This window comes from Heptranchias perlo, chromosome 7 (assembly GCF_035084215.1).
Source record: "Heptranchias perlo isolate sHepPer1 chromosome 7, sHepPer1.hap1, whole genome shotgun sequence".
Lineage (NCBI taxonomy): Eukaryota > Metazoa > Chordata > Chondrichthyes > Hexanchiformes > Hexanchidae > Heptranchias > Heptranchias perlo.
In genome coordinates, this window is record NC_090331.1 from 38,822,492 (window position 1) to 38,842,167 (window position 19,676).

Consider the following 19,676-nt stretch of genomic DNA (forward strand, 5'->3'; position numbering starts at 1 on the left):
TGTGATCAAATTCGATTCTATTAAAAGTTAGGCAAACCTTCATTAGCCAAAAAAACACCAACCGATAATTTTATAAATTTTTAAATGGCAATTTGAATAGTTAGATGTGCTAGAACCTCTTAAAGTTCAGTCTTTATGAACAGTATTTTGGGAGGAGAAAAGCCAGAGGAGTCAGGCATCCTTTTCATCATAGTGATGCCACATTCAAGTGATGTGATGATGAGTTTTGATATGATTCATGTGATTGTATACTCAGAAACAATGAAAAGCAGCTTTACCAAATACTTTTTTATGAAGAGATGTATAACTGCCAGCTGATCCGATATCGCCCGTTTTACATTATCTTCCAAAGTCAAAATTACCCCCAGAGTGTGCTTGCTCGATCTATATAGAATGTATTATTTCTCTGAAATTAGTAAGCTGAAGGTGAGGGCAAGATACAATGGGTTCCTGCTTTAGTACCAAACAGAATTATAAAATGTATTATTTCTCTGAAATTAGTAAGCTGAAGGTGAGGGCAAGATACAATGGGTTCCTGCTTTAGTACCAAACAGAATTATAATCAAAATAACTATCAGTAGTTAAAGACAAAGAAAAGGCATCAAATGAGCGTGGTTGTCTAGTGTTATGGTACTGGGCTAGCAACCCAGAATGCATGAATTGATCTCCCACCATGGTTGTGAAACTGAATATGATAAATCTTGTAAATTTGTGCGCTAGCACCAGAAAAAAATGGCTATGAAAGCTGCTGGATTGTCATAAAAACCCAACTTGGCGACTAATGTCCTTCAGTCCTACACTATGTGGTTGACTGTTAATGCTAAACATTGGAATTAGTTCAGCAAACAACTAATTTGGTCCATTTTGTATACAATAACTGCTACAGCAATTCATTGCATTGAAAACATCAGATTCTGCTCACAGCTGGGTCCTAACTGTTCACAGTCAGTACCAACCTTTGCCACAAACCATTGAGTAATCACAGGTAATACTGTACTAGTGAAAATAAAATGATTTGCATTGATCTGACTGCAACTTCATATCAGTATCACTTCTCAAATCTGCTCCAATTTAGCAATGATATAATGCAATTTTAAGGTTTTCACACTGTCAAATTCCATATATATTAGTTCTAAAGGAAAGAGATCACAGAGATCATGCACTTGAGTGGGTTTTGTACCAATTTGTGAAGCAAACTTCTCTACCCGGTCTTCAAACTAAAATAACATGTGTCATAAGACATTTGTTCTAGTTCTAGAAATTAGATAGCACAAGCCTGCCTAGGAGGAAATAATGGAAAAAGTAGACTGATTGCAGAAGCTAAGTCGGTGGATTATAAATATAATAATTAAAACTTAGGGTGTAGTGAAATCCCAAAGGCTTGAGGCTTTGAAGCCATGAACATTCTACTTTCTGCAGCCCAGATTTTGCTTTCTACAACAATGATCTTTTCATCCCACCAGTAGCTTTTCTGATTCAAAGCGGTAGCCAGAGCTTGAAAGCTTTGGAGTTGCAATGAAAATGACCGCTTGTTATGTTGATAATTTGAGAAATATATATTTTTAATTTGTATGGGATATGTTTTGAGATATCATGTATTTGGTATTGGAGATATTAAATTAATACTCCAGTGAAGATTCCAAAAATGTTTTTGTGAGTCTTGCTCCAATATCTCAGACTTGATTCTGTGAGAAATTACATTCAAACTTACCAGTGTTTCATATTTGACTTTTTATTCCACTAATGGCTGCCCAACATATTAATATGATTGAAGCCATTATATTTATCATGTGGAGATGCCGGTGATGGACTGGGGTTGACAATTGTAAACAATTTTACAACACCAAGTTATAGTCCAGCAATTTTATTTTAAATTCACAAGCTTTCGGAGGCTACCTCCTTCCTCAGGTGAACGATGTGAACATCGTTCACCTGAGGAAGGAGGTAGCCTCCGAAAGCTTGTGAATTTAAAATAAAATTGCTGGACTATAACTTGGTGTTGTAAAATTGTTTACAATTATATTTATCCTCATCCCTGTCCTGACACTGTGGTACTCTAAAATGATGCAGGAGTACAGACAACACTAAATCCACTATGTCCTGACTTTGACACTGAATCAAAGTAAAATATTATATTGATACACACTTCTCCCAGCAGGCAGTACTTTTTCACTTTTCATAAGATTAATGAAACGCTGGGCAAGCAGTTGTGAATATGAAAAAGATTTATTTTCAGTTAGCTTCAGCTCAGCACTGAAGTTAGGAATGTTCTCCATTCATCCTCCAGCATACTGCTCTGCCACATCATTTAAGGGTGCTGCAGCATTACAGAATTGAGCACAGGGTGAGTGCATGTGGCCATAGCCATCCTGATACATGGGACAGCCGTCGATAGAACAAAAAGGAAAATATGAAATGTGGGTAAATTTAAACATAATCTTGTACGGCTATCAAAAGCATTGTTCATGTCTCTTTTGTGGAGTATTCAAAGCAAATCTTTGCTTCTGTAAAAAGGCATGAATCATTCCAATTGATAGATCAGTGCCAGTATTTTCTGCTCATGAATTTTGTTCCCAGAACTTACAGGATACAGAACTCTTGAAATCTACAGTGATTTTACTGATGATGTGTCTATGTTGTTTATGTTGATGGTACATTTAATATCTGCTCACAGAAGTGCCTTGTATTTAGAGGTACACTGTCTTCATGAAAAAGTAACATTTTTCATTTGTTTGCAAAGACATATTGCAATAATATTAATTGTGTCTAAACACATTATCACAGCATAGAAACACTTAGAAGTTGCAACACGTAAACAAGTAATTCGGCCCAACCAGTCCATGTTGATGTTTACTCTTCACCCGAGCAAATAGTTCTAATCATATTTACCCACCCTGTTCCCATATCCCTTCAGCCCCCTTTTCTTCATCCACCTATCCAATCTGATCTCAAATGTTGACATAGTTTCTGTCTCAACCACTGATTCTGGAAGTGAATTTCACAGCTTCACAACTCTCTGTGTGAAGAGGTTTCTCCTGCTCTTTGATCTAATTCTGTTGCATATAATTTTGTATCTATGGCCCCCTTGTTCTTGACCCTGAAGTACTGGAAGCAGTTTGCTTCTATCTACCCTATCCCAACCTTTCATAATTTAAAAAACTTTTATTATAGTGCTCTATAATCTGCATTGTTCTAACCAAAAAAGACACAACTTTTCAAGTCTTGCTTTGTATTTATATTTCCTCATACCAGGCAGCATCCTAGTGAATCAGCGTTGTACCCTCTCTAAAGCATCAATATCCTTCCTTGCTTGTGACATTTTTCTATATAAACAAATAGTGTGGTTTTTCTATATAAACAAATATTCTTTCCATCCTGAAGACTGTGACCCTTTAAAACATGTTTCTCCAGAATTTCTTGCATTGAAATTTGTATGATCTGTTTCTGAAATAATCAAAGTTTTGAGTAAAAATAGTTATAATAAATGTAACCTTTGGTCTTTTGATGTTAGTTACAGTGTTTCATTTATTCAGTAAATGTTAAAACTGCATTTGGAATACTGTTGTAGATAGGTATTGATCAGATATTATTAATGTAAGTCATGTTTTGCATTTGCAGCTAACAAAAAATGGTACAGTAGAGTCTGAAGAAGCCAATACACTCACATTAGATGATATTTCTGATGACGACATTGACCTAGATAACATGGAGGTTGATGACTACTTCTTTTTACAACCATTGCCAACCAAAAAGCGACGGGCACTATTACGCGCTTCTGGGGTTAAAAAGATCGATGGAGAGGAGAAACATGAGCTCCGTGCAATTCGTGTATCCAGGGAAGATTGTGGCTGTGATTGTCGAATATACTGTGATCCTGAGCTTTGTGCTTGTAGTCAAGCAGGGATTAAATGCCAGGTATGGGGATAACTGTGTCATTTATATGAACATTGGATTTTATTTAGTTGCAAGTGAATTTTTACCAAGTGCTGCCCCAATTCTTGACACAAACACATTTTGTCATGATGCAAATCTAATGAGCTGTTGTCCCTTCCCCCTCCCTCTCTGCTACAGCATATTTCCTTTGTGATTTGCTGCAGGGAGAAGGGAGAATGTTAATGTGGTGCCTGTGCTAACAACAGTATTTGGCTTTAAGGTGTGCTGTACAGAGGAGTGGAATTACTGTCAGAAGTTTTTTTCTTTAAGTAAAAGTATTTAGAACAAATGGGCACTAGAATCATAGAAGTTTACAACATGGAAACAGGCCCTTCGGCCCAACATGTCCATGTCGCCCAGTTTATACCACTAAGCTAGTCCCAGTTGCCTGCACTTGGCCCATATCCCTCTATACCCATCTTACCCATGTAACTGTCCAAATGCTTTTTAAAAGACAAAATTGTACCCGCCTCTACTACTGCCTCTGGCAGCTCGTTCCAGACACTCACCACCCTTTGAGTGAAAAAATTGCCCCTCTGGACCCTTTTGTATCTCTCCCCTCTCACCTTAAATCTATGCCCCCTCGTTATAGACTCCCCTACCTTTGGGAAAAGATTTTGACTATCTACCTTATCCATGCCCCTCATTATTTTATAGACTTCTATATGATCACCCCTTAACCTCCTACTCTCCAGGGAAAAAAGTCTCAGTCTATCCAACCTCTCCCTATAAGTCAAACCATCAAGTCTCGGTAGCATCCTAGTAAATCTTTTCTGCACTCTTTCTAGTTTAATAATATCCTTTCTATAATAGGGTGACCAGAACTGTACACAGTATTCCAAGTGTGGCCTTACTAATGTCTTGTACAACTTCAACAAGACATCCCAACTCCTATATTCAATGTTCTGACCTGCTGCCTTTATCTTTTCATCCTGAGGAGTAAATAGTTTTTGCATTTGTCCTGCACCACATGAGGTTGTTTCCTCCCCGATGCTGATTTGGAAGTCTTGTGTGACATTAGAAATGGATGAAAAAGGACCTTTGATTATTTTGCTGGTGATGCATTTTGTGCCAATAAATAAAATCAGGACAACAGTGAGCTTTAGTCACTACGTAGTACAATATATCAGACACCAACACATTACTTGGTACCTGTAACCTGGGATACAACATATGCATTTGCTTGTGTAATAATTGGTCTGTGCAATTTTTCCCTAGGTGGACCGCATGTCTTTCCCATGTGGATGCACAAAAGAAGGCTGCAGCAATACTGCAGGCAGGATTGAGTTCAACCCTATCAGAGTACGGACACACTTTTTGCACACAATAATGAAGCTGGAGTTGGAGAAAAATCAGCAGCAGGTTGGGATGGAGAACGGTTTCTCAGGAGACATGAATGCTCATGCTAGCCATTTGGTACAAAGCCAGCAGCCCCACGAATATTCTGTTGGGGACAGTTTTGACATTGAAAATGAACCTGAAACTGCGGTGATGCACCTTCAATCAGCAGAGGAGCTGGACTGGCAAGCAGAAGACGAGGAAGAGGAGGAGGATGATGATGGGAGTAGTTTGTGCAGTGGCATAACGGACTCCAGCATTCAGAGCTTGGCAGCCAGCGAGTCGGACGAAGAGGCAGACAGCAAAGCTGAAAGCTTTAGCGAAGTATTGGCTGCCCCTGTTGTGACACAAACTGAAGCTATTCCCCTTTCTTCTGTGTTATGTTATGCTGATGGCACTTCTGTGCATGATAGCACGCCACCAGAAGATGCCTCTTATTATACTAACTCTTCAACACTATATTATCAGATAAAGGGTAACGCTGCTGCTACTACCACAACTACCAGCACTACAACTGCTACTACAGATTGTGGCAATGAGCCTTTCTGTGTAGAAGCCACTTTAACTTCAAACTATACAGAGAGGAGTCAGGAGAATGGAGCACTTTCCTTGGTGCCTTATGGCTCAGCTGCAGAGCAATATATTGAATATGCACAGCAGCCAGAGGGAAGCTTTACCAGTGCTCACTATCCTGTGACAACACCCTCTGTGATAGTTTGTTGTCCTTCAGCACATGAAAACAATGCTCAGTGCAACAGTTTATATGCTGAGCAACAACCTAGCCACTCTCAAGCAGAGCTTCAAAGCTATTTAACTAACCATGTTCAAGACGACTATGTTGCTGCTTCAAATGGGGATGTTTATGCACCTGAGCGGGCACTAGAAAATACTATCATCCTCCCAGAGGGCAATGCACTGTTAGAAGAGACTATCAAAACATCAGTAGTGGAAACTGTGTTTGTTTAGTGTGTTCAGTCACTCCATTTTTAGTCCTTTACTACAGTTTACCAGTTATTCAGAATGGGAAGGAGTATAACTTAAATGGTTTATCTGTTTTTAACAGTCACCGTCTTTAAGACGACTGGTCAGAAATGGTGGTCGATGCCACTAGCTTTCAATGCTTTAAAGACTGCAAGGTGTGATCAGAAGCAGACTTTATACAAATTCTTTATCCACAGCTATGAAATGCTGCATTAGACATTGCGTGATTTGGGGTATAAGCCAACCTAGTCACTAATAATTTATATGACTTGCATAAGTATTTTAACTGTTAAACAAGCATTACTGGTGAAGGATACCAAACCAGCCAGATTGAAATTTATATCACAAACTTTACTCTTGGCTTTTAGTCTGCATCACATAATCTCAAAAATTTAAATAAGGTCCCAGTTTTCAACAAAACATGTGGATGGAACTTTTTACGTACTGTATATGTGAAAATAATTTTGTTTCATCTGTGAATTTATTTATACCAGTTAGTGTGCAATTATGTGAAGTATATGTTAAATATTCCTGTTTGATTATGACAGCTGGGAGCTGATGATCCAATCCATGGCTAGCAACAAAAGATTTTGTTTGAAATTATGTAGATTTCATTTTCAATTAAGGTGATATTTTGAGCTTGATAAGTGGGTAGTTCATTCTTTTCTGTGTTTTTAATTCAGTACTCTATAGAGTTGTGGAGCCAGAACAGCTAACATAAAAGTAAAGCTCTGTATGAATGTATCTTGCAGCTGTAGGAATTATCCTAAAACAGGTTGGTGTGTTTTCAGCCTATATCCTGTGCAATTGAGCTAGGTCCACTGCACTGAATGAGAAATCCTGCATTACCACTCCTCTACTGACTACATTGGACATATAGAAATTACCATCTATTGTAGCAAAAAAAAAGTCATACTATCAACACAAAGTGGAGGAGCTGAAGAGACAATCCACCCTGTTGCCATTAATAGCTAAAAGAGGTGCACATTCCTTCTAGCAGGCAGACTAAAGTGAGACCTTTCACAAAGAGCTCGCAACATTTTTCTAACTACTGTTCTATTTTCCAGTTAAAATTCAATTCTTTTTTTAAAAAAATCTTGATGTTTTGTCAGGCTACATGTTTGAGGACCTGAACTTATTTTGCTATTTTAAGCTTCTTATGATTTATAATTTATTTATATATGTATTTGCTCTCACTTGCCAATATCTTCTAACACTAGACAAAGTGGCCTACAAAATGAAATTGTGCAGCGATTCAATTGCAGTAACATAGAAATCTAGTGGTAGCTTTTCAAAAGGCATTCCAGGAAAACACTCTTTACTTTACTTCACTTCATACATTCCCAGGTGGGTGTGCTAGGATATATATTTGGGAAGAAAATGCTCAGGTCAAAAGGTCATTAATTATCAGAACCTCATTTTAACATTCCATTAAATAGTTCCTGATATCTTCTGACTGCACTCAGAGGGAATAAGTTATACCTGAAGAGAGGAGGATGGTTCCCTGGTGGAATGATCATTTCACACAATGCATCTTACTTTAAACTCTGCTCCTAATCAGCAGTTACATTCGTGAATAAATGCTTGGATTTCAGGTTTAGAATTTAACAAATATAAAATTGAAAGGTTCAGAAAGTCCACGTGTGATTTTATTTAAAAATCATTCAAAATGTCTTATTTTGTAAATTCTAACAGGAGACCCAACATACTCTGCTAATGCATGGATCGATCATTTGATAATTATAACATAATATCCAGATCACTGTCGAATTGAAAACCCAGTGGTTTCATTTTGTTCGGATTTATACCGATCTACTTGAACTTTATTTTAAATTGTGTTGTGTAAATAGAATATAAATCACAATTATCCATTTGGATAAAATTTACTTGTAGCATGCAATATGTTTGTGTAACAACAAAGGAAAGGCTTTGATAACCAGCCTCCAACTACACACCTCCTCACTACCTCCATACTGCCCAAAATAAAGATTCACAACTGCATTCAGCAGGTCTCCAATATTCAAGACCTACACTTACTTAGAGTTGGGTGCACAGGTTGTTAAAGGCACAACTTGGTGCTGGATATGTTTACTATAGGCTTATGATTAGTTAAAAAGAGCTGCCAAAATTACTATAACTATTTAAACAGTCCATGTCCAAAATACAGCTTTGATAAGACAAAATATGAAACTTTTTTTCTTTCATTCTGAGCTTTCTTCAGCATGTGGCCACAGGGACAAAAGTAAAGTACGTTATGGTTAATACTAGTACAGTCTTGGAATTGTACATTACAAAAACATGATCAAGTTGGAGTCTAACTTTTTAAATATAATTGTGCATTACCAATTTACTTAAACATGCAAATATTAACAGCAAATGGAACAGTGATCATTCAGGCTATTGAGATGGTTTAATTACAGATTCATATCTTCTTAAAGCCTGTTGAAGAAACTGGAGTGTTTTTCTATTTGTAGGCAAGCAATGGATAATTAATTAATACTTTGACATCCAATATACACAGCTAATGCTTAGATATATACACTGATAATAAAGACATCAGCTGAGTTTACATATTAATGTCTGTTGATTTCTCAAAGGGTTTGTAGTTTTAGGTTCATTTTTTCCAGCAGATTTCTTCATGTACTTCCTTGGACACCACCAAGGCCATAGCACTTTTTAAACATACTTGCTGTTCTTCGTGCATCTTGTGTTGCAGCATTTGCAAATCTCTAAAAATCATCCTTGAAATTAACACTTAAAAACAGAAAAATTAAATTTTCAAATATGTGGACATCTACTGAGGTCTTATGAGTAGCCTAAATGGCTGTACTTAATTGAAAACACCTAATTGCCCCTGAAAAGTCAGTCATCAGAATCAGATTTAGTTGCCATACAGTAATAAAGGTGAGAATATGCTTTAAGTTTGCAGCAGTCAGGCATTGTCGTAACACAGCATATAAACAAGATAAATTTGTGACTAATTCAGGTTAGTCAATAGCTCTGGGTGACATTGGTGGTGTCCCCTAAATAGGACTGATGTCATTAAGTAATTTTTAAAATTAACCTTATTGAATTATCAGCAATCATGAAAACACTTAAAGCACTAGGGCTTAAACTGGCATAGTATATTGAGGCTGTTTGTATTTTGAGAAAATACCATCAGGGAAAGGACAAGATGTACAAAAAACATGTTATTCAAGTTGTTGGTGGTGACACAAGTAATATAGAGTTGTGTAATCGCAAAAGCTCTTCAGTCCATTACTTCTGATGATCAAAATTAGTTGAATGGTAATTCATCCAGGAAAAAAATTGAGAAAAACAGCTTGCGTTATGAATACAGTTAACAGAAATGGGAGGCTTTTGGCTCAAATAGACAGTGTAAGTTTACATGGGCAAGTACTTTCCAGGCAGGTTGCTATTTCAGCTTTAATTTTTGGAAATTACATTAAATAATATTTTCCATTATTGAAAGTGGAATTAAAATGCACATTCGCAGTTTCTCAACTCACATTTGACAGGCAGTTTCATTGTCTCGTCCAGGATCCTACTGTACAAGCAATATTTTGCATTGCTATTTTAGATAACTGTGGATAATGCAAGAATTTATACAGTCTACCTGTGACCCTAGTTGTGCCAAAACAGAAGAGGAAGGTAGGCTACAAAGCCACACAATCCCAACAACTGAATTCAACCTGGGTCTTATATATTGTAATAAAGTTTTTCACAGTAGCTGTATCCTTGGTAGTATTTATCTGTGCAGTATTTATTATGAATGATGATACAAACACTCGATGTATTTATTGTGGTTTGTTGCAACAGTATAGTGCAAACACTTTTTTCTCAAATTTTATTGTAATATCTTTTTTGTTGCTAGTATATTAGTGCTAATTGTTACGGCTGTACTGTATTATATGAGCTCCAGTTTTCTGATGCCTACTTGTTTGTATTCCAGCTATTGAGAGGTGCAGGTTTAACATTTGTCCAATTAACTTGCATTTTTGGGGCCTGTAAAACTGGACAATATATTGTTTCAGAAGTTCTTTGCCTTCTTTGCACACACAGTTGTTGCTTATAGATGGTCAGAATGTGAAATTTCTATGTTTTAATTATTCCACATCGCTGTAGAAAATGAGGCCAAAATACAGTACTGAATGAATTTATCATTGCCAACTGGTGCTTTTGTCTTTTTTGTATTTTCAGCAACAATCATTTGGAGACAAAAATTACATTCTAGTTGTTCTTGATTTTAAACAATGGCAATACCAATACATAAATGTTAAGATGTGCTACATAACAGCAGCAACTTGCATTTATATAGCACCTTTAACGTAGTAAAAGGTCTCTAGGCATTTCACGGGAGCATAATCAGCCAAAGAATGAGATATTAGAAGTGAATGAAAGCTTGGTCAAAAGAGGCAGGTTTTAAGGAGCGTCTTAAAGGAGGAGATAGAGGTGGAGAGGCAGAGGGGTTTAGTGACGGAATTCCAGAGCTTAGGGCCTAGATGGCTGAAGGCATAGCCATCAGTGGTGGGATAAAGGGAGTGGGGGATGCACAAGAGGCCAGAGTTGGAGGAACGCAGAATTTAGAGAGTTGCAGTCCTGAAAAAGTTTACAGATATAGGGAGGAGGCGAGGCTATGGAATTATTTGAACACAAGGATGAGCAATTTAACACTGAGGCGTTGGTGGACTGGGAGCCAACATAAGTCAACGGGACTTAGTGCAATTAGGATATGGGCAGCAGAATTTTGGACGAGCTCAAGTTTACGGAGGATGTAAGATTGGAGGCCGGTTGGAGAGCGTTGGAATAGTTGATTCTGGTGGTAACAAAAGCAAGGATGAGGGTTTTCGCAGCAGATAAGCTGAGGCAGGAGCGGAGACAGGTGATGTTACGTAGGTGGAATTAGGCAGTCTTTGTGGTGGAGAGAATATGGGGTTGGTAGCTCAGCTCAAGTAGGACACCGAGGTTGCAAACAGTCCGGTTTAGCCTGAGAGAGTACCAAGGGAGGGGGAGGGAATCGGTGGTGAGGGAACAGAGTTTGTGGCGGAAGCCAAAGGTGATGGCTTCAGTCCTCCCAATGTTTAATTGGAAAAAATTGCAGTTCATCCAGGACTTGATGTTGGACAAGCAGTCTGACAACAGAGGTAGTGGAGGGGTCAAGAGAGATGGTGATGAGGTAGAGCTGGGTATCGTCAAGTTCATGTGGAACCTGACGTCATATCTTTGGATGATTTTGCCAAAGGGCAGGATGCAGATGAGAAACAGAAGGGGGCCAAAGATCGATCCTTAGGGGACAACAGAGATAACGATGCAGGGGTGGGAAGAGAAGCCACTGCAGGACATTCTCAGGCTATGACTGGATAGGTAAAAGTGGAACGAGGAGAGGGCAACCCCACTCAGCTGTACAATGGAGAAGCATTGACATGTCATTTCTGACTTGGATTAGGGCCATTTCAGTGCTTGGCAGGGGCGGAAAGCTGAGAGGTTCAAACGGAGTTGCGGAAAAGATGGGCATGGATTTAGGAGGCAACAAGATGTTTAAGGACTTGAGAGAAAAGGGAGGTTGGAGATGGGGTCATAAATTGCAAGGACAGAGGGGTCAAAAGGTGGGTTTTTTGATGAGGGGTGATGAAGGTAGATTTGAAAGGGATGTGGACAGTACCAGAGGAGAGGGAACCATTTAAAATATTAGCTCGCATGGGGGCCAGGAAGGGAAGTTGGGTAGTCAGCAGTTTAGTGGGAATAGGGTCGCAATAGCAGGAAATGGGTCTCATGGATAAGATGAGCTCAGAGATAGCATATGAGGAAACAGGAGAGAAACTAGAGAAAGATTAGAGTTTTGGGCAAGGAGAAGGGAGGGATGTGGTAGAGGCAACTGAATGGATGGTCTCAGTCTTAGTGACAAAGAAGTCCATGAGCTCCTCACATTTGTTGGAGGTGAGGGTGGAGGGGGCAGGGGAGAGGAGTTTAAGGAGCTGATTGTTGGTGAAGAAGTCATCTTTGCATTCCAGGATTATTCTGGGCTGTTTTGGTAGTGGTGAGCAGGCCCTGATAGTACTTGATGTGGCCTAACCAGATCTGGCGATGAATGGCTAAACCAGTTGTGGGCCATATATATGTTCTAATATGTAAAGTACATACAATATTGCATACTGTATGTACTTGAACTGTGCATCTAACAGTTTGGTAATGAAATCAGTATCAATAGGCTGAGTGGATGAATAAGCATTCACCTTCATTCAGAAATTCATTATGAAATAATGAAGATTCAATGCATCATTTACCAGTATTAAGATCACACTGCCTTAAAATGTGCAACCGTCTCTTTTTAAAAGGATACTAAATCCCATTTTCTAATGTCATGTTCAGTTCCAGTCACTCCAGAATGGACACCACTTTGCAGTACAATCCCTTACCCCTATGAAAAGCCACCACTCTAGCTATAGGTTTCATGCCATATTCATACTGTTTTTTTGTAAAGAATTGCATGTTCTGACAGCAGAGGAAGCCTAGATTCTGTGTACAGTGGCGTCAGACAAGAGATGCAAGTGGGCTAAAATAAATCACATTACCATCCTTCTTCTGCACCTGCTTAATTAGATTGGAAAAGGTCTGATGCCTGCAGTTATGTAAGTGAATCAAGCAGAATACAAATGTATATATAGAGGAAATAATTGTTTCATACACACACACACGATAGTCAGAATTTTCCTGTAAACTTTCAGTTTTGATTAAAATACAGTCAGACAAAAGAGAATTTCACAAAATTCTACACAAACGTGTTGATATCTGGGAAATTTACCTAGATTTAATGTGTCAAAATCATGCTCAAAATATGTAGGAATTAGGAAAGTTCAGAGTCTGCCTCAAAAATACATTTGAGAAATTCAAAAAACTGAAAAAAGAGGAAATTTTTTTTTAAAATCCAAGAATCTCAATTAAAAACTTCTGGGCAATAAGGGAACCATTACTAATAGTAATTTAAAAACATGCTTGGGCAAGAACACTTATGGAAAATAAAATGAAAAATCAGAGCGACTCAGTAAACCAGAGAATTTTACTCCCTTCTCTAAAAAAAATCATTTTGGTCATTCTGGGGAAAGAATCCTGCAGGACCTTCTTGGGTTATTGAGGCCAAAAGGATAAAAAGCACATCAACTCACACACTTAACCAGGAAAACTGAGGTAATCCATTTCAATTGCATTAACTTGAAGCGGAAAAACTATCAAGGGAACCAAAATTCTGAGAAGTGAAATCACAAAATGCATGAGAAATTAAACTATGAAAATCCACAAAATAACTAAAAGCCTCTCTGAAATTCAAGGAGCCCCCGGAAAATTGGAAAAATTAAACGTCCAAGAAAATATTTGAACCAAACTTCACTTTCACAGGCTGAATATTTACATCATCTCCCTGACAGAAACAAACTAATTAAGCATGCCCAGGGATCAAACTGATTTTTCTGGATCGTTATTGTTCAAGAACATACCAACCTCATACACTTTCTAACTAGGCTTTCCTAGAAAATCAAACTTTTTTTTTCAATAAAACGTACTTTCATGAAGCAGATAAAGGAAAGTGAAAGTTCATGGAAATTACAAAATGCTGCAAAAATCAAACAAAAATACAACTGAATTAATCCCACAAATATTTAGAATATTTAGACACTGAAGTAAAAGGACTACATTGAAATCATACTATTTAATACAATAGTTTGTTAAAATCAAATAGAAAACTTCCTTTGAAGGTAAAGCATAATATAGCCAATAAATTAAGAAAGGAAATGCGAATATGAAATACCAAATACAAACATTTTTTTTCTAAAAAATCTGAAACTTTCAAGCTCCTGGGCGTTGCTGTGTGTATATATGTCGTGATGTACACATATATTTCAACTGGATTTAATTGTGTCAAAGTTAAATCTGTGAAGGTATGTGAATTAAGGAAAACCAGAGAGTCAGCTCCAGAAATAAAAATGTGAAGAAAAATCTCAAAATAATTCAAAAATCTATGGTTAGTTAAGGGAAACAATCAAGGGGGTCTAAATTCCACAACATTACACCCATTTCTCAGGTGTGAAATGGACCTAACAGATGATAAATTTACCACTCTGCCCCCGGCCAATCTGCGCATTCGTTAGGGCCACTGGTAAATTCGTCAGGCCTATTTTTCACACGTCCGTGGTGGCCACCTAAAATACGTGGTAGGCCCCTTACATAGGTGAATGAGAGGCCCAGCACCTGTTTTAGGTCCCCTTCTTGAAATTGGTTGGCAATGAGCGATGCAGGACGACAGAACTGCTCAGCTCAGGATTCTTCAGTCAATGAAAAGGTACATTTTTTTTAAAATTCAGAAATCGCTGCTGTCAAATCAGGAGCAAGAGTATCTCTCCGGCCCCGTTACCACTCCCCCCCCCCCCCCCCACCAAGACTAACCTTTGGGCTGCGACCCAACATTCATCTTTAGAAAAGGAGCAAGCTATATGTGGACACGTGACAGACTTGCCCAAATCACAATAATGAGGCTCAAGGGCTAAATTAAGGCCAGCCTTGGGCCTCTCTGTTGGGATGCTGCTATAGGGTCCCAGCTGGTTATGGACCTGAAACAAAGCCATAACCAATTTCTACCCCAAAGTTCTCCTGATGACTCATTACAGATAATTTTCCAACTTTATAACCAGTGGGGAGCTTCAACTGCCAGAAGCAGAAATTAGAAATCCAGGTGTGCATGCACCCAATTTTGCGACCGTTTAAATGGCCAGGAAAATCTCAGAATTTTGCCTCAAGTTAGATACGAGCTTCCAGCAGGTGAGGTTTCCCCATCTACAATGCAAAAATCAGAACATTATCCCTAGTGAGTTATAACTACTAGCTGATCTATGCACACTAAGAACATCCCAGATTCAAACAGGAAAACTGAAATCTTCATCTTCAAGTCCCACAAACTCCACCCCCTTGGTCATTCAGTCCAGCTCCCTCTTCAAACACTCTCTCAGGCTAATTAGCTAATAGTGCTTCCCTGCTTTTTAGATTTAACTTTGCTGTTCGGAATGAGATGAATTCTTCTATTGCAAAAATTCTTGAAAGAAAAAGGCCATTGTTCTTTGTGTATTTTTCAAGGTAAAATCTCCTTAGTCTTTTCTGCGCTAGTGGAAATAGTGCCAGTATCTCAAGTCTCTCCATAACAATAGTTGCTCATCCCTGGTATTACCTTTATGAACCTATACTGTATGCTCACTATGGCTTTAATGTCCTCTCTCTGATGGAGCTGGTGTACCTAAAATTGCATATGGTTCTCAAACTATGGCCTAATCATTGCTTCTTGCAAATCTATTACTTCCTTGCTCTTGTATTCTATAAACCCAAAATTGGCCTTTTCTTGGGCTTTATTCACTTGCAGTCACATTTTCAAATAATTATATATTTTAACTTCCAGATTTCTCTGTTCATTCATATTGTTCAGCATCCATTGTTTCTCCTCTCAAAATGAATTATGGCACTTTTCCACATTAAAGTGTCTCTGCCACCTGTCTGCTCGTTTCGCTAACCTGTCTACGTCATCCTTAAGTCTTTTACAATCTTTCTGGTCATTTGCCAAGCTCCTTAGCATCATCAGCAAATTTCAATATTGTGGTCCTGATGCCCACGTCCAAATCATCTATAGGTATCAAGAACAAATGTGGACCCAGCACTCAGTTGTCACTTACCGATATATGTGTGCATTGCAGACTGCAATGTGGCAGATGTCTCCTAGGGTGGCTTGGAAGGATGCAGTGGCATGAAGTTTTAAGCTATGCTAACCTTCACATCTACAGGAAGCCAGATCAGGATGTTGTGTATAGATCATTGGGCAGCAGATGGCATAACGCTGTAGCATCCTGTTTTGTGAAATGGAAGCAGCAAAGGCAAGACTCCTCTGATACGCTTAAGGTGTTTCTAATACATTCCCTTGTCCACAATACTAATGCAGTCATAAGTCTATTTATTTTAAAAGAGCAAGCATTACCACTAAAACAGCAGAAAAGGACAGTCATAGGGAGCCACAGTAATTTCTAGGCTTAGATGCATGCTTTGGCAAAAGTAACAGAATAAAAATGCTGTAAAGACAATTTGCTATGTTGAAGTTTAATTAAATCCTTTCAAATATTTTTAATAAATTAGTAAGGATATTAAATCCATTAGAAGTTATTAAAAATAACATGGAGCAAAGCCCCAAAATTACAACTTGCATTTATACAGTGACTTTAACAGAAATAAGTCCATGGATGCTTTAGAGTTGTGTGAACGAAATACAGAGCCAAAGAACAAGAGATGTAGAATGTGTGACTACAAGCTTTATCAAAGAGGTGGGTTTTAAAGAGGATCTTAAAGAAAAAGAGGGAGGTAGAGGGGATTAAGGGGGGAATTACAGTGCATGAGACATGGGCAGCTGTAGGCACTGCTACTAATGGTGGGGTAAAGGGAGGGAGGTGCACAAGAAGCCAGACTCAAGGAACGGAGAGTTGGGAGGGGAAGGGCTGTAGAGCTGGAAGAGGTCATAGCGATAGCAAAGGATAACGCCATGGAGGAATTTAAAGGCAAGGACAAGAATTTTAAATGAGGTTTTGGGAGATTGGGAGTCAATGTAAGTCAATGAGAATGGAAGTTATGGGTGAGTGAGACTTGGTGCAGGATAGGATACGAGCAGCTGAGTTTTGGACAAGGATTTATAAGGACTGGATGATGGGAAGCGGACGTGGAGCGCGTCGAGTCTGGAGGGACAAAGATATGCATTCTGATTTCAGTAACAGATGGGCTGATGTAGGGTCAGAAGCGGGCTACATTACGGAGATGGAAGTAGGTGGTCTTTGTGATGGAGAGGATGTGTGACTGGAAAATCAGTTCAGAACAGGATGCCAAAGTTGCAAACAGTCTAGTTCAGCCTGAGACAGTCAAAGACAAATGCTTTGGTCTTCTTTAGGTTGGGTCTCTCCAGCTAAACATTGAGTATGTCAGACAAGCAGTCTGACAGCAGAGGCAGTGGAGGGGTTGAGATTGGTGGTGCAGATACACAGCTGAATGTTAGTGTACATGTTGAAACTGCCTCTGTGTTTGCAGATGATGTTGATAAGGGGCAGGATGTAGACAAGGAAGAGGAGGCAGATCCTTGAGATTCCAGAGATGATGGTACAGGAGCAGAAGAAAAGACAATGCTAGAGATACTCCTGTGATTGAATAAGTAAGAGTAGAGCAAAGCAAGGGCATACACTGACAAGCACAATCTCACACTCACATATACAGTTTCTCACACATTTACCAACAGTTGACCAGACATAAACATACACATACATTCAAACACATTTACACACACTTATCATAAACACACACTAACCACTCCCACATCCAGATAGATAAATGAACACCCTTACAATCACACACTAATGAGTATAAAGTAATTCATTCCAGCATTGGCAATTGATAAATTAGATCCAGTCCACTGAATTGCAACATTATGAATACCAGTGTGATACCCGAGGCAAACAAACATTGCTCGATTTCAGTGTTGTAGTATGCAAATTATAATATGCATAACAAAGTTATTTGTTTGCAAAGTGCTTTGCAAAAAAACACTGCATATTTAAAAGCATAAAATACCACACAAAGCATATGCCTCAGTCTACACTGCTAAACTTGGTCATACTGCTAGCCGTGGTTGTTCTGCTTGAATGCTGCCCTCTGGATATTATTTCATTTGCATTTTGAATTAAGTACCAAGACAATATTAAAATGCTGTCAGTAAACTACAGATTTCCTGGTCTTGCATATTCCATAAACTTATGCCTCTACCTTAGCCTTGATCCTTTGTCCTCCAGACAGTTACACCAAGTAGCAGGATAATATATTTAGAAGTATGACATTCTGTTTTTCAAACAATTTAAATCCATTTATCCAGCCCTGAAGGTATAGATTTATTCAGCAATCTGGTTTTCATTTCTCATTTGTTGTCTACCCTTTCTTACTTAATTCTTCTATTGCATTGCCAACCCTATTTGGACAATGTCAGAACTGGAGAGTTGCAGTTCCCAGCCTTCATAAGTCATGTAGTATAAAGCTCCATTTATACTTGAGCTGAAAATTTAAATTTTCAATATTTGTGAATTTGCAGCTGAATCATTTTAAATGGCTAAACATAACAACTGGTGTAGAGATTCATCTCCCCACCCCCCCCACCCCCATTTTTCTCTTCATATTTCAGGAAAAAACTCAACACTTGACCCAGAATTTCACCTGGACTGCGAAACAAGAGATTTCCATTAGGCATCTGTCCATTTCCACTAGAAACATCAACTTAGATCCTGCAGCATGACTGAAAGCACTAAACAAGTGTTATTTCCTGCCAGGCAAGAATAGAACCTTCTTATATAATTTATTAAGAATGCCAGTGACCCAGTCAAGTTTGAAAGCTTCTGAGCAGTGCGTCTTAACACTGGAAAATAATAAGCCATGAATTTTAATTTTAGCTGAAGGAATTAAATACATAAGATTTAAACTTTAGCAATTTGCTGTAAACTATTCATACAAGTTATGGTTTCTTGGTCATTTCCATACAGGGCTTTTAAAGCCTGTAAAAAGAACTTTAATTCCATTTCTAGGCTTGATTTGGACCAAAAACAGTGCAGTTAATTCATTGGTTCCCTTCACCCTCACAGCTCTTTTGGGTGCCACATTGTTTCCTCAGTCAGCTGACTATATGTAGGTTAAAAAAGTATATAATTTGTAAGAAACACATGAAAACTGAAGTAATTCACAAAAAAAAAATTCAACTTATCCACAAAATTGCTCATCTCCTGTTGGAAATCGACCCAAAAGGTTTTGCACCTAAATGCCTAAGGCTTCTATATTGTTCCCTTCACCCAGCTTATAAGCAGTCTCTGGGCCATCTATTCTGATGGGTAAACATAAGTGTACAGGCTTTTAACGAGCCAGTCGGTTTCAGAAGAAAGGAGAAGGGGTAATAAAAGAAAGAATTTATGCCCAATGTGTGTCACCTTAATAGGGAATAGAATATCCATAATCCCCAGCTACTTGAGACTAAATTTGCTTTGAGGCCTTACGTACCAACCTCTCACCCCCACCCCCCTGTCATCATTCTGTTTTAGGAGAGATGTCAAGGTGTTAAAAGCCAAACTGGAGCCAAAATTTTGGCAATATGGGGGGGGCAGAGGGGAAATAAGACACAATAAAAACTCACTGCTATAAACTACTCTCCCTATATTCCAAAAACTGTGTTTTCTTCTCTTATTCCTGCAATTTTTCACCTCAAGGCATCAACTCCTTGCTAGGGTACAGTTCCACAGGTCCGGATTGTTCTCCTTTTGCTAATGTTTGACTCAAGCATCATTAGGAAATAAATCTTGGACAAAGACAGTAAAAGTCAAGACATT

The 19,676-nt window shown here is 38.4% G+C and overlaps 1 protein-coding gene across 1 annotated transcript in view; it reads left to right on the top strand.

Annotated features, from left to right (window-relative positions):
* Positions 1 to 6,672, top strand: part of csrnp3 (cysteine-serine-rich nuclear protein 3) — a 68,863-nt gene extending 62,191 nt beyond the window's left edge. Inside the window, exons 4-5 of the mRNA XM_067986778.1 lie at positions 3,619 to 3,915; positions 5,152 to 6,672. Of these exons, the coding sequence (XP_067842879.1) occupies positions 3,619 to 3,915; positions 5,152 to 6,237 (1,383 nt within the window). The 3' untranslated portion in view covers positions 6,238 to 6,672. The remainder of the gene's footprint in view (positions 1 to 3,618; positions 3,916 to 5,151) is intronic.
* The last annotated feature ends 13,004 nt before the right edge of the window (positions 6,673 to 19,676 follow it).